Genomic DNA, 12452 nt, shown 5'->3' with positions numbered 1-12452 from the left:
AGTTACTTGCCTTCTCAAAAATATGCATTACCTCCCTATTGACAACTGATAAAATCTAAAACACTGTCTGACCTGAAAGGCCCTTAATACTCTGATATTATCCTTTATTACCTTATATATGCTAGCCATTGTGCTAGAGGTTTTTGAATATAAAATATTAATATAGTCCTTACAACCTTAAGGACTACCACTCTCTCTTTGTACAGACATGGAAACTAAGACTAAGAAATGCTAAGTACTTTCCCAAAGACACAAAACTAAGACATGGCAGGAGAGCTGGGATTAAAATTTAGTTCTATCTTGCTAAAAAGCGTAAGCCATAGTATAATGCTGATTTCCTGAAAAGAAATAGGCATTGCAATCTTCCACTTCATTAACTAAAGGGAAAGGGAGCCTATATTTACCAAAAACTATAAGGGACTTTACATGTGTTACACCATTCCAATCTCAAAAGCACTAATAAAAAGGTATTGCAGTTACATATTATCAGTGTGGAAAACAGAGCCTAGGGATATTAAGAAACTCCCGTCATTACACAGAAAAGTAATAGGCAGAACCAGGATTTGAATCCAGGTCAGTATTCTGAAGCCATGTTCTTTCCAAATTTTTATAATGCCTCATACTTCTCTAAATTTAATTTCTCCCTTTCCTAAGCCTTTTAAGCATTTTTCTGTACATAGATAGTAAACACTTAAGGCTTGCAGGGCATACAGTCTCTGCCACAACTACTCAAGCCTGCCACTGTAGCACGAAAGCAGTCACAGACAATAGTAAACAAATGAGTGTGACTGTGTTCTAACACAACTTTACTTACAAAAACAGGTGGCAGGCCAGATCTGGCCTGACCCACAGGCCAGTTTGCTGACCTCCACTTTAGACATTCTATTCCCTGATACACACTCATTAAGCTCATTTTCAACTGTGATTCTCAGCTAACACAAATACCTTCTCCATCCTCACCTCTACTTATCCTAACTCTATTCATCCTTCAAATTCCTCTGTATTCCTCCAAACCATCTCAGACTAATCTAATATACAACAAACTCTCATTCTTAAATCACAAAACACCAACAGTTTAACATTCAACTGTGTAGTTGCCTCATGTAAGCTGTCTCTTCAGATGGGCTCCCAGGAGGAACAATGGCCTACATGTATATGATAGGCATAAAATTAGCACACAGTATACATTAGACATTCATGGCTAACTCATTTACCTCATAAAATACAGCCTTAAATTAACAACTTTAATTTTACACAAATAAAGAAAATATTTCTTCCTGCCACCCTGAATACCGCTACATGTAATTAAATCAGTTTCTCTGTGTGAGGAGTAAAACAATAAGCTGAACACATGCTTACTGGAATAGGAAGTAGCATCCATCTTTCCAACTTTAACTGGAGAACCAATGCTGTTCATCTCGAGACCAACTTCATTCCAAATCGGTTCCAGTTTTTTACAATGGCCACACCACGGTGCATAAAACTTGTTTAAAGAAAAAAAAAAAAAAAGAAAGACAACCACTAAAATGTTGTGCTAATGTGAACTTCAATCTTAATCATCTCTGACTAAATGACCTGCTAATAATCTGTTTTAGACAAAAAGTTTAAATACGATTTTTCAACTGCTCACATAATAAAAGATCACACACACATCATCTTAGGTTAACTCCTAGAATAACCTCAACATTGACACTATTTTAAGTTCTTGTGAAATCACTATGGATACTGGTTTTAAACAGATAGACAATTTAAATAAAAAGTCTTTCTTCCAAATGAATGTGTCCATGTTCTACATAAAATGAAGTCACAGAAGACACTGAATATACCATATGCCGACCCCCTGAATATTAATGATAAGCATCAAAACTATTTCTATTCCAAAATTTCCAACACAGTTGGTGTCTTTACTGACTTTCAGCCTAGCCATTGGCAAGACATGGGAGATCACTAAGAACCTGGCCCCAGGCTTGCTCTAAGGCTCGGTCACAGGACACGTCAGGCTGATAAACCAAAAGCACAGACTGTCATTCTCCAGCAGAAGCCTGTGGTGGCTTTTGGATGCACCAAGTAAAATGGTGTAACAAACTGCCTGTACTTGTACTTTCAGGAAATAAGATTTTTTTTGAATCTTATACTATGGACATAATCAAACATATACAATGGGAGAGAGAGAAGATTAAGCAATGGACCCCACACCCTACTGCTTAGCTTCAATAATCAACTCTGCCACTCTTCTGGCTTTGTTTCATCTTTTCTGCTGCCACTCTACTTTCTGGCTGTGGCATTTTAAAGCAGATTCCAAACATCAAGGGTTTAAATATATCCCAAACTTGAAAGTGGGGAAAAGAAGATAAAAATTTCACTTTTTTCTCTACTAAGATGAAAATACGATTTCTGACTACTGAATGGTATTAGTATACTCAATTTCTTGGAAAATATGAAGAAACAAGAGTGAATTCTGTAATATCATACCATAATTTCCCTAAGACATAATCCAAACATTGACCTCATCATAAAACAGGTTCCTTCTAATCCTCCTAATGCCCGTACCCTTAGAATTTTATCACCAACAGGTTCCATTCCAGAAACCTTAAGTCTCTAGGGTTCGTTGTAACACATAAACCTATACAATAATAACTGAGAAAATAAACTGAGTAAGACATATAAAGCACAAACCATATATTATCATATTTGGGAGGAGAATAGAAAGTAATACTTAAAATGGTGGTGGGGAGGGTAAATTAGTATATAAAATTTACATACTCACATCTACAAGCCAAATGTCATCTTTTCGATTGTCTTTAAACCTAAAAACAAAAACAAATTTTTGATTTTATGTTTGTATCCACTTTACTACACAATAGTATAGGCAGGGATGATAAACCAGTAAATATAAGAGCTCAGAAGAAATTATTTTCAATACATCTTTGTGTACAATTTTACTCAGTGACCTCTATATCTTAATCTGTCCAATAAAAACTTCAACAATAAAAACAGAAAATTGGTAAGGGACAGTTAGGAGTAAATAATCTGAAAAATGCAATGAAAGTAGGACTTAGTAGAAACAAAGATAGACACCTAAGCTACTCTTCCTTCTATTCCATTTCACGTGTGTAGAAAAGTTAACGGTGCAGGTCTGAGGCTGCGATCTTTAGAAAGGCCTGCTTGCAAGGCTGGCCCTGGGCTGGCATCTATGAACTTGGCTCCCATCATCCTGGTAAGGGCGGCTCACTGTACCTAAACCGTGCAAACAACAGGATGTATACTGAACACGTGCTTTCTTTATGGGAGTCCGGAATTATGGTACATGCTAGGCAAAGGCTGCCTGTGTGACCTGTCCCAATTAAAAACCCTAGACACTGAGCCTCTAAAGAGCATCCTGGCAGATAACATTTCACACGTGTTGTTACAACTCATTGCTGGAGGAATTAAGTGCATCTGGTGCGAATCCATTGAGAGAGTCCTTGGAAACTTGTGCCTGGCTTCCTGAGGACTTCACCCCATGTGCCTTTTCCCTTTGCTGATAGTGATTATAGGCTGAATCCCGTATGTTCTGCTAGTTCTGCCAACAAACCACCAAACCTGGGGTTGATCATGGCCCCAATGCCAAAGAATCTTTCTAAAGCACAGTTCTGATCATGTTACTCTCTTGACAACTTCTAAGGCTTCCTATGACCTGCAGAAAACAAAAGTCCAAACTCCTAAACACCCCTGGCTTCAACTTATTTTTCCCCCAAATACAAGCACCCTATAGTTTCCACAGAGACTCTCTGGTGTTTACCACAGTGAAGTTCACAATATTCATCTGACCATCTAAATTCTTGCACATGTTCAAATCCCATCCAGCTGAAAGCACTACTAACTCCATGCCTTCCTCAATTCCCCACAGCTAGAAACAACTGGTCTCTCCATATCACCCATATCTTCTTTATGATCCTTATAAACTTCCACAAGTGTTGTAGTAATTTACACATTGTGCAATCATAAATATGCTATTTGAGGGAAGAAAGTTTATTTCCATCTCCTAGTGCCTATGTTCAAGGTACACTGATTTGTATTCAATCTATATTGAATGAATAACAACAGTTCTTTGGGGGGATGTTTTAATAAAACCCTTAAACCTGTAGTTAAGACAAAAAGTCCACGGGGTAGGAGGAGAAAGGCTGAGAATGGAAATGCACTAAGTTCAAGTGAAGAAAAGAGCCTCAGCCCAGGCCCCCAGCAAGGAGGCCTCCAAATGTAGGTGGCTGGGCTAGGGATGCAGACATGTCTATGAGCATGGCTGGCCCAGGGGGCCCAAGTCCTTGAATTCAACTCCCTCCAGACACTGAAAAGCACTGACTGTGCACCACGTCTGGGTGGAGAGGGCTTCTTCCCCTTTGTGATGCCTGCCAGGCAAAGTCTTGTAATTGCCTAGTCAGGGCCAAAATGTCATATATGGAATTCTGGCCTGGAGTTGGACTCCTCAACTCCACCCTTGACCCTTTATGGGGACACAAATGGGCCAGATACTGAAGGGCTGTGACCATAACAGTTTGATCTGTCTGAGGCAACAGAAGACCAGGAACATGATCAAAATCACTCCAAGCAGGATGATCAGGCCTTCCTAGAGGAGTGAATGTAGCTATGGCCCCAACTGTTGGCAAGCCAGGAAGAGCTATCCCATAGCCCATCACAGCTCTACCCTAGAGAACCAGGAAGCCTTTTATCTCCAACTCATGATGGACTATTCTACTTTGCAACTTTCACTAACCCAGGTACCACACAAAGAACTGGAAAGTGCACAGACCCCTCCATGGCTGGCCAGCAGGAAGTCAGACTATGTGTTTAGCCAACACTACCTGGGCCAAGGGGTTGAGGCTGGTCTGTTTGGCCTCCAAAGCTAAGACAGTATCATTAATAACCTCAGCAAGGGTCAAGGACAGGTTGCACACCACCTTTTTTAATTGGATAACCCACAAAATAGGAAAAAAAAACAAAACAGAAACTGCTTAAAGCATACATACAAGCAAGCAGAGCTGGTAATGCTACGTGACAATACCCCCAAATAATGAGGAGACATCTGGTTTTGGAGCTCCTGCTTTACTTAGAGACATGTCCAACGGGCAGGGTTGTTTTTAATACTTGGAAGTCTCTCACCTATGCCCCATATGTACACATTATATTGGGAGGAGAAAGACAAGAGAAGGTCTGGTTTCCGCAAAAGAAACAACACAAGGGGTGCACACAGGAATGAGAGTTTAAGAATCCATGACTGGAGGTGGGGCAAGATGGCAGACTGGTGAGCTGTAAGTTTTAGTTACTCCTCCAGGAAAGTAGGTAAAAAGCCAGGAACTGCGTGGACTGGACATCACAGAGCAATCTGTCTTTGGGCATACTTCATACAACACTCATGAAAACGTGGAACTGCTGAGATCAGCGAAATCTGTAAGTTTTTGCGGCCAGGGGACCCGCGGCCCTCCCTGCCAGGCTCAGTCCCGGGGGAGGAGGGGCTGTCAGCTCCGGGAAGGAGAAGGGAGAACTGCAGTGGCTGCTCTTATCGAAAACTCATTCTACTGATTCAAACTCCAACCATAGATAGACTGAGACCAGACACCAGAGACTCTGAGAGCAGCCAGCCCAGCAGAGAGGAGACAGGCATAGAAAAAAAACAACTCGAAAAACTCCAAAATAAAAGCAGAGGATTTTTGGAGTTCTGGTGAACACAGAAAGGGGAAGGGCGGAGCTCAGGCCTTGAGGCGCATATGCAAATCCCGAAGCAAAGCTGATCTCTCTGCCCTGTGGACCTTTCCTTAATGGCCCTGGTTGCTTTGTCTATTAGCATTTCAATAACCCATTAGATCTCTGAGGAGGGCCGTTTTTTTTTTTTTTTTAAATCCTCTTTGCTTTTTCTAAAACAATTACTCTAAGAAGCTCAATACAGAAAGCTTCAAAGAATTGCAATTTGGGCACGTCAAGTCAAGAGCAGAACTAAGAGAGCTCTGAGACAAAAGGCAATAATCCAGTGGCTGAGAAAATTCACTAAACAACACAACTTCCCAAGAAAAGGGGGGTGTCCGCTCACAGCCACCATCCTGGTGGACAGGAAACACTCCTGCCCATCGCCAGCCCCATAGCCCAGAGCTGCCCCAGACAACCCAGTGTGACGGAAGTGCTTCAAATAACAGGCACACACCACAAAACTGGGAGTGGACATTAGCCTTCCCTGCAACCTCAGCTGAATGTCCCAGACCTGGGAAGGTGGAGCAGTGTGAATTAACAAAGCCCCATTCAGCCATCATTTGAGCAGACTGGGAGCCTCCCTACACAGCCCAGCAGCCCAGAACGGCCCTGGGGGGACGGCACTCACCTGTGACATAGCACAGTCATCCCTCAACAGAGGACCCGGGGTGCACAGCCTGGAAGAGGGGCCCACTTGCAAGTCTCAGGAGCCATACGCCAATACCAAAGACTTGTGGGTCAGTGGCAGAGACAAACTGTGGCAGGACTGAACTGAAGGATTAGACTATTGCAGCAGCTTTAAAACTCTAGGATCATCAGGGAGATTTGATTGTTAGGGCCACCCCCCCTCCCCGACTGCCCAGAAACACGCCCCACATACAGGGCAGGCAACACCAACTACACACACAAGCTTGGTACACCAATTGGGCCCCACAAGACTCACTCCCCCACTCACCAAAAAGGCTAAGCAGGGGAGATCTGGCTTGTGGAGAACAGGTGGCTCGTGGACGCCACCTGCTGGTTAGTTAGAGAAAGTGTACTCCACGAAGCTGTAGATCTGATAAATTAGAGATAAGGACTTCAATAGGTCTACAAACCCTAAAAGAACCCTATCAAGTTCAGCAAATGCCACGAGGCCAAAAACAACAGAAAATTATAAAGCATATGAAAAAACCAGACGATATGGATAACCCAAGCCCAAGCACCCAAATCAAAAGACCAGAAGAGTCACAGCACCTAGAGCAGCTACTCAAAGAACTAAAGATGAACAATGAGACCATAGTACAGGATATGAAGGAAATCAAGAAGACCCTAGAAGAGCATAAAGAAGACATTGCAAGACTAAATAAAAAAATGGATGATCTTATGGAAATTGAAGAAACTGTTGACCAAATTAAAAAGATTCTGGACACTCATAGTACAAGACTAGAGGAAGGTGAACAACGAATCAGTGACCTGGAAGATGACAGAATGGAAAATGAAAGCATAAAAGAATGGGGAAAAAAATTGAAAAACTCGAAATGGACCTCAGGGATATGATAGATAATATGAAACGTCCGAATATAAGACTCATTGGTGTCCAGAAGGGGAAGAAAAGGGTAAAGGTCTAGGAAGAGTATTCAAAGAAATTGTTGGGGAAAACTTCCCAAATCTTCTAAACAACATAAATACACAATCATAAATGCTCAGCGAACTCCAAATAGAATAAATCCAAAAAAAACCCACTCCGAGACATATACTGATCACACTGTCAAACATAGAAGAGAAGGAGCAAGTTCTGAAAGCAGCAAGAGAAAAGCAATTCACCACATACAAAGGAAACAGCATAAGACTAAGTAGTGACTACTCAGCAGCCACCATGGAGGCGAGAAGGCAGTGGCACGATATATTTAAAATTCTGAGTGAGAGGAATTTCCAACCAAGAATACTTTATCCAGCAAAGCTCTCCTTCAAATTTGAGGGAGAGCTTAAATTTTTCACAGACAAAGAAATGCTGAGAGAATTTGCTAACAAGAGACCTGCCCTACTGGAGATACTAAAGGGAGCCCTACAAACAGAGAAACAAAGACAGGACAGAGAGACTTGGAGAAAGGTTCAGTACTAAAGAGATTCGGTATGGGTACAATAAAGGATATTAATAGAGAGAGGGAAAAATATGGCAAACATAATCCAAAGGATAAGATGGCCGATTCAAGAAATGCCTTCACGGTTTTAACATTGAATGTAAATGGATTAAACTCCCCAATTAAAAGATATAGATTCGCAGAATGGATCAAAAAAAATGAACCATCAATATGTTGCATACAAGAGACTCATCTTAGACACAGGGACACAAAGAAACTGAAAGTGAAAGGATGGAAAAAAATATTTCATGCAAGCTACAGCCAAAAGAAAGCAGGTGTAGCAATATTAATCTCAGATAAAATAGACTTCAAATGCAGGGATGTTTTGAGAGACAAAGAAGGCCACTACATACTAATAAAAGGGGCAATTCAGCAAGAAGAAATAACAATCGTAAATGTCTATGCACCCAATCAAGGTGCCACAAAATACATGAGAGAAACACTGGCAAAACTAAAGGAAGCAATTGATGTTTCCACAATAATTGTGGGAGACTTCAACACATCACTCTCTCCTATAGATAGATCAACCAGACAGAAGACGAATAAGGAAACTGAAAACCTAAACAATCTGATAAATGAATTAGATTTAACAGACATCTACAGGACATTACATCCCAAATCACCAGGATACACATACTTTTCTAGTGCTCACGGAACTTTCTCCAGAATAGATCATATGCTGGGACATAAAACAAGCCTCAATAAATTTAAAAAGATTGAAATTATTCAAAGCACATTCTCTGACCACAATGGAATACAATTAGAAGTCAATAACCATCAGAGACTTAGAAAATTCACAAATACCTGGAGGTTAAACAACACACTCCTAAACAATCAGTGGGTTAAAGAAGAAATAGCAAGAGAAATTGCTAAATATATAGAGACGAATGAAAATGAGAACACAACATACCAAAACCTATGGGATGCAGCAAAAGCAGTGCTAAGGGGGAAATTTATAGCACTAAATGCATATATTAAAAAGGAAGAAAGAGCCAAAATCAAAGAACTAATGGATCAACTGAAGAAGCTAGAAAATGAACAGCAAACCAATCCTAAACCAAGTACAAGAAAAAAAATAACAAGGATTAAAGCAGAAATAAATGACATAGAGAACAAAAAAACAATAGAGAGGATAAATATCACCAAAAGTTGGTTCTTTGAGAAGATCAACAAGATTAACAAGCCCCTAGCTAGACTGACAAAATCAAAAAGAGAGAAGACCCATATCAACAAAATAATGAATGAAAAAGGTGACATAACTGCAGATCCTGAAGAAATTAAAAAAATTATAAGAGGATATTATGAACAACTGTATGGCAACAAACTGGATAATGTAGAAGAAATGGACAATTTCCTGGAACATATGAACAACCTAGACTGACCAGAGAAGAAATAGAAGACCTCAACCAACCCATCACAAGCAAAGAGATCCAATCAGTCATCAAAAATCTTCCCACAAATAAATGCCCAGGGCCAGATGGCTTCACAGGGGAATTCTACCAAACTTTCCAGAAAGAACTGACACCAATCTTACTCAAACTCTTTCAAAACATTGAAAAAAATGGAACACTACCTAACTCATTTTATGAAGCTAACATCAATCTAATACCAAAACCAGGCAAAGATGCTACAAAAAAGGAAAACTACCGGCCAATCTCCCTAATGAATATAGATGCAAAAATCCTCAACAAAATACTTGCAAATCGAATCCAAAGACACATTAAAAAAATCATACACCATGACCAAGTGGGGTTCATTCCAGGCATGCAAGGATGGTTCAACATAAGAAAAACAATCAATGTATTACAACACATTAAAAACTCGAAAGGGAAAAATCAATTGATCATCTCAATAGATGCTGAAAAAGCATTTGACAAAATCCAACATCCCTTTTTGATAAAAACACTTCAAAAGGTAGGAATTGAAGGAAACTTCCTCAACATGATAAAGAGCATATATGAAAAACCCACAGCCAGCATAGTACTCAATGGTGAGAGACTGAAAGCCTTCCCTCTAAGATCAGGAACAAGACAAGGATGCCCGCTGTCACCACTGTTATTCAACATTGTGCTGGAAGTGCTAGCCAGGGCAATCCGGCAAGACAAAGAAATAAAAGGCATCCAAATTGGAAAAGAAGAAGTAAAACTGTCATTGTTTGCAGATGATAAGATCTTATATCTAGAAAACCCTGAAAAATCAACGATACACCTACTAGAGCTAATAAACAAATTTAGCAAAGTAGCGGGATACAAGATTAATGCACATAAGTCAGTAATGTTTCTATATGCTAGAAATGAACAAACTGAAGAGACACTCAAGAAAAAGATACCATTTTCAATAGCAACTAAAAAAATCAAGTACCTAGGAATAAACTTAACCAAAGATGTAAAAGACCTATACAAAGAAAACTACATAACTCTACTAAAAGAAATAGAAGGGGACCTTAAAAGATGGAAAAATATTCCATGTTCATGGATAGGAAGGCTAAATGTCATTAAGATGTCAATTCTACCCAAACTCATCTACAGATTCAATGCAATCCCAAACAAAATTCCAACAACCTACTTTGCAGACTTGGAAAAGCTAGTTATCAAATTTATTTGGAAAGGGAAGATGCCTCGAATTGCTAAAGACACTCTAAAAAAGAAAAACGAAGTGGGAGGACTTACACTCCCTGACTTTGAAGCTTATTATAAAGCCACAGTTGCCAAAACAGCATGGTACTGGCACAAAGATAGACATATAGATCAATGGAATCGAATTGAGAATTCAGAGATAGACCCTCAGATCTATGGCCGACTGATCTTTGATAAGGCCCCCAAAGTCACCGAGCTGAGCCATAATGGTCTTTTCAACAAATGGGGCTGGGAGAGTTGGATATCCATATCCAAAAGAATGAAAGAGGACCCCTACCTCACCCCCTACACAAAAATTAACTCAAAATGGACCAAAGATCTCAATATAAAAGAAAGTACCATTAAACTCCTAGAAGATAATGTAGGAAAACATCTTCAAGACCTTGTATTAGGAGGCCACTTCCTAGACTTTACACCCAAAGCACAAGCAACAAAAGAGAAAATAGAAAAATGGGAACTCCTCAAGCTTAGAAGTTTCTGCACCTCAAAGGAATTTCTCAAAAAGGTAAAGAGGCAGCCAACTCAATGGGAAAAAATTTTTGGAAACCATGTATCTGACAAAAGACTGATATCTTGCATATACAAAGAAATCCTACAACTCAATGACAATAGTACAGACAGCCCAATTATAAAATGGGCAAAAGATATGAAAAGACAGTTCTCTGAAGAGGAAATACAAATGGCCAAGAAACACATGAAAAAATGTTCAGCTTCACTAGCTATTAGAGAGATGCAAATTAAGACCACAATGAGATACCATCTAACACCGGTTAGAATGGCTGCCATTAAACAAACAGGAAACTACAAATGCTGGAGGGGATGTAGAGAAATTGGAACTCTTATTCATTGTTGGTGGGACTGTATAATGGTTCAGCCACTCTGGAAGTCAGTCTGGCAGTTCCTTAGAAAACTAGATATAGAGCTACCATTCGATCCAGCGATCGCACTTCTCGGTATATACCCGGAAGATCGGAAAGCAGTGACACGAACAGATATCTGCACACCAATGTTCATAGCAGCATTATTCACAATTGCCAAGAGATGGAAACAACCCAAATGTCCTTCAACAGATGAGTGGATAAATAAAATGTGGTATATACACACGATGGAATACTACGCGGCAGTAAGAAGGAACGATCTGGTGAAACATATGACAACATGGATGAACCTTGAAGACATAATGCTGAGCGAAATCAGCCAGGCACAAAAAGAGAAATATTATATGCTACCACTAATGTGAACTTTGAAAAATGTAAAACAAATGGTTTATAATGTAGAATGTAGGGGAACTAGCAGTAGAGAGCAATTAAGGAAGGGGGAACAATAATCCAAGAAGAACAGATAAGCTATTTAACGTTCTGGGGATGCCCAGAAATGACTATGGTCTGTTAATTTCTGATGGATGTAGTAGGAACAAGTTCACTGAAATGTTGCTATATTATGTAACTTTCTTGGGGTAAAGTAGGAACATGTTGGAAGTTAAGCAGTTATCTTAGGTTAGTTGTCTTTTTCTTACTCCCTTGTTATGGTCTCTTTGAAATGTTCTTTTATTGTATGTTTGTTTTCTTTTTAACTTTTTTTTTCATACAGTTGATTTAAAAAAGAAGGGAAAGTTAAAAAAAAAAAAAAAAAAAGAAAAAAGACAAACAAGGAAAAAAAAAAAAAGATGTAGTGCCCCCTTGAGGAGCCTGTGGAGAATGCAGGGGTATTCGCCTACCCCACTTCCATGGTTGCTAACATGACCACAGACATAGGGGACTGGTGGTTTGATGGGTTGAGCCCTCTACCATAAGTTTTACCCTTGGGAAGACGGTTGCTGCAAAGGAGAGGCTAGGCCTCCCTGTATTTGTGCCTAAGAGTCTCCTCCTGAATGCCTCTTTGTTGCTCAGATGTGGCCCTCTCTCTCTGGCTAAGCCAACTTGAAAGGTGAAATCACTGCCCTCCCCCCTACGTGGGATCAGACACCCAGGGA

At 39.9% G+C, this 12452-nt stretch overlaps 1 protein-coding gene across 4 annotated transcripts in view; it reads right to left on the bottom strand.

Annotated features, from left to right (window-relative positions):
- Nucleotides 1-12452, bottom strand: part of TMX3 (thioredoxin related transmembrane protein 3) — a 104423-nt gene that overhangs the window by 84674 nt on the left and 7297 nt on the right. For all 4 annotated transcript variants that reach the window (XR_005212190.1, XR_005212189.1, XM_037805969.1 and 1 more), the window contains exons 3-4: nt 2768-2807; nt 1360-1483 (exon numbers count right to left, since the gene is read on the bottom strand). Coding sequence is in view for 2 of the 4 variants with exons in the window: in XM_037805969.1 (XP_037661897.1) it covers nt 1360-1483; nt 2768-2807 (164 nt within the window). In the remaining 2 variants the exon portion in view is untranslated. The remainder of the gene's footprint in view (nt 1-1359; nt 1484-2767; nt 2808-12452) is intronic.

The sequence above is a fragment of the Choloepus didactylus genome, chromosome 16 (assembly GCF_015220235.1).
Source record: "Choloepus didactylus isolate mChoDid1 chromosome 16, mChoDid1.pri, whole genome shotgun sequence".
Lineage (NCBI taxonomy): Eukaryota > Metazoa > Chordata > Mammalia > Pilosa > Megalonychidae > Choloepus > Choloepus didactylus.
This window is presented reverse-complemented; position numbering and strand designations above follow the sequence as displayed.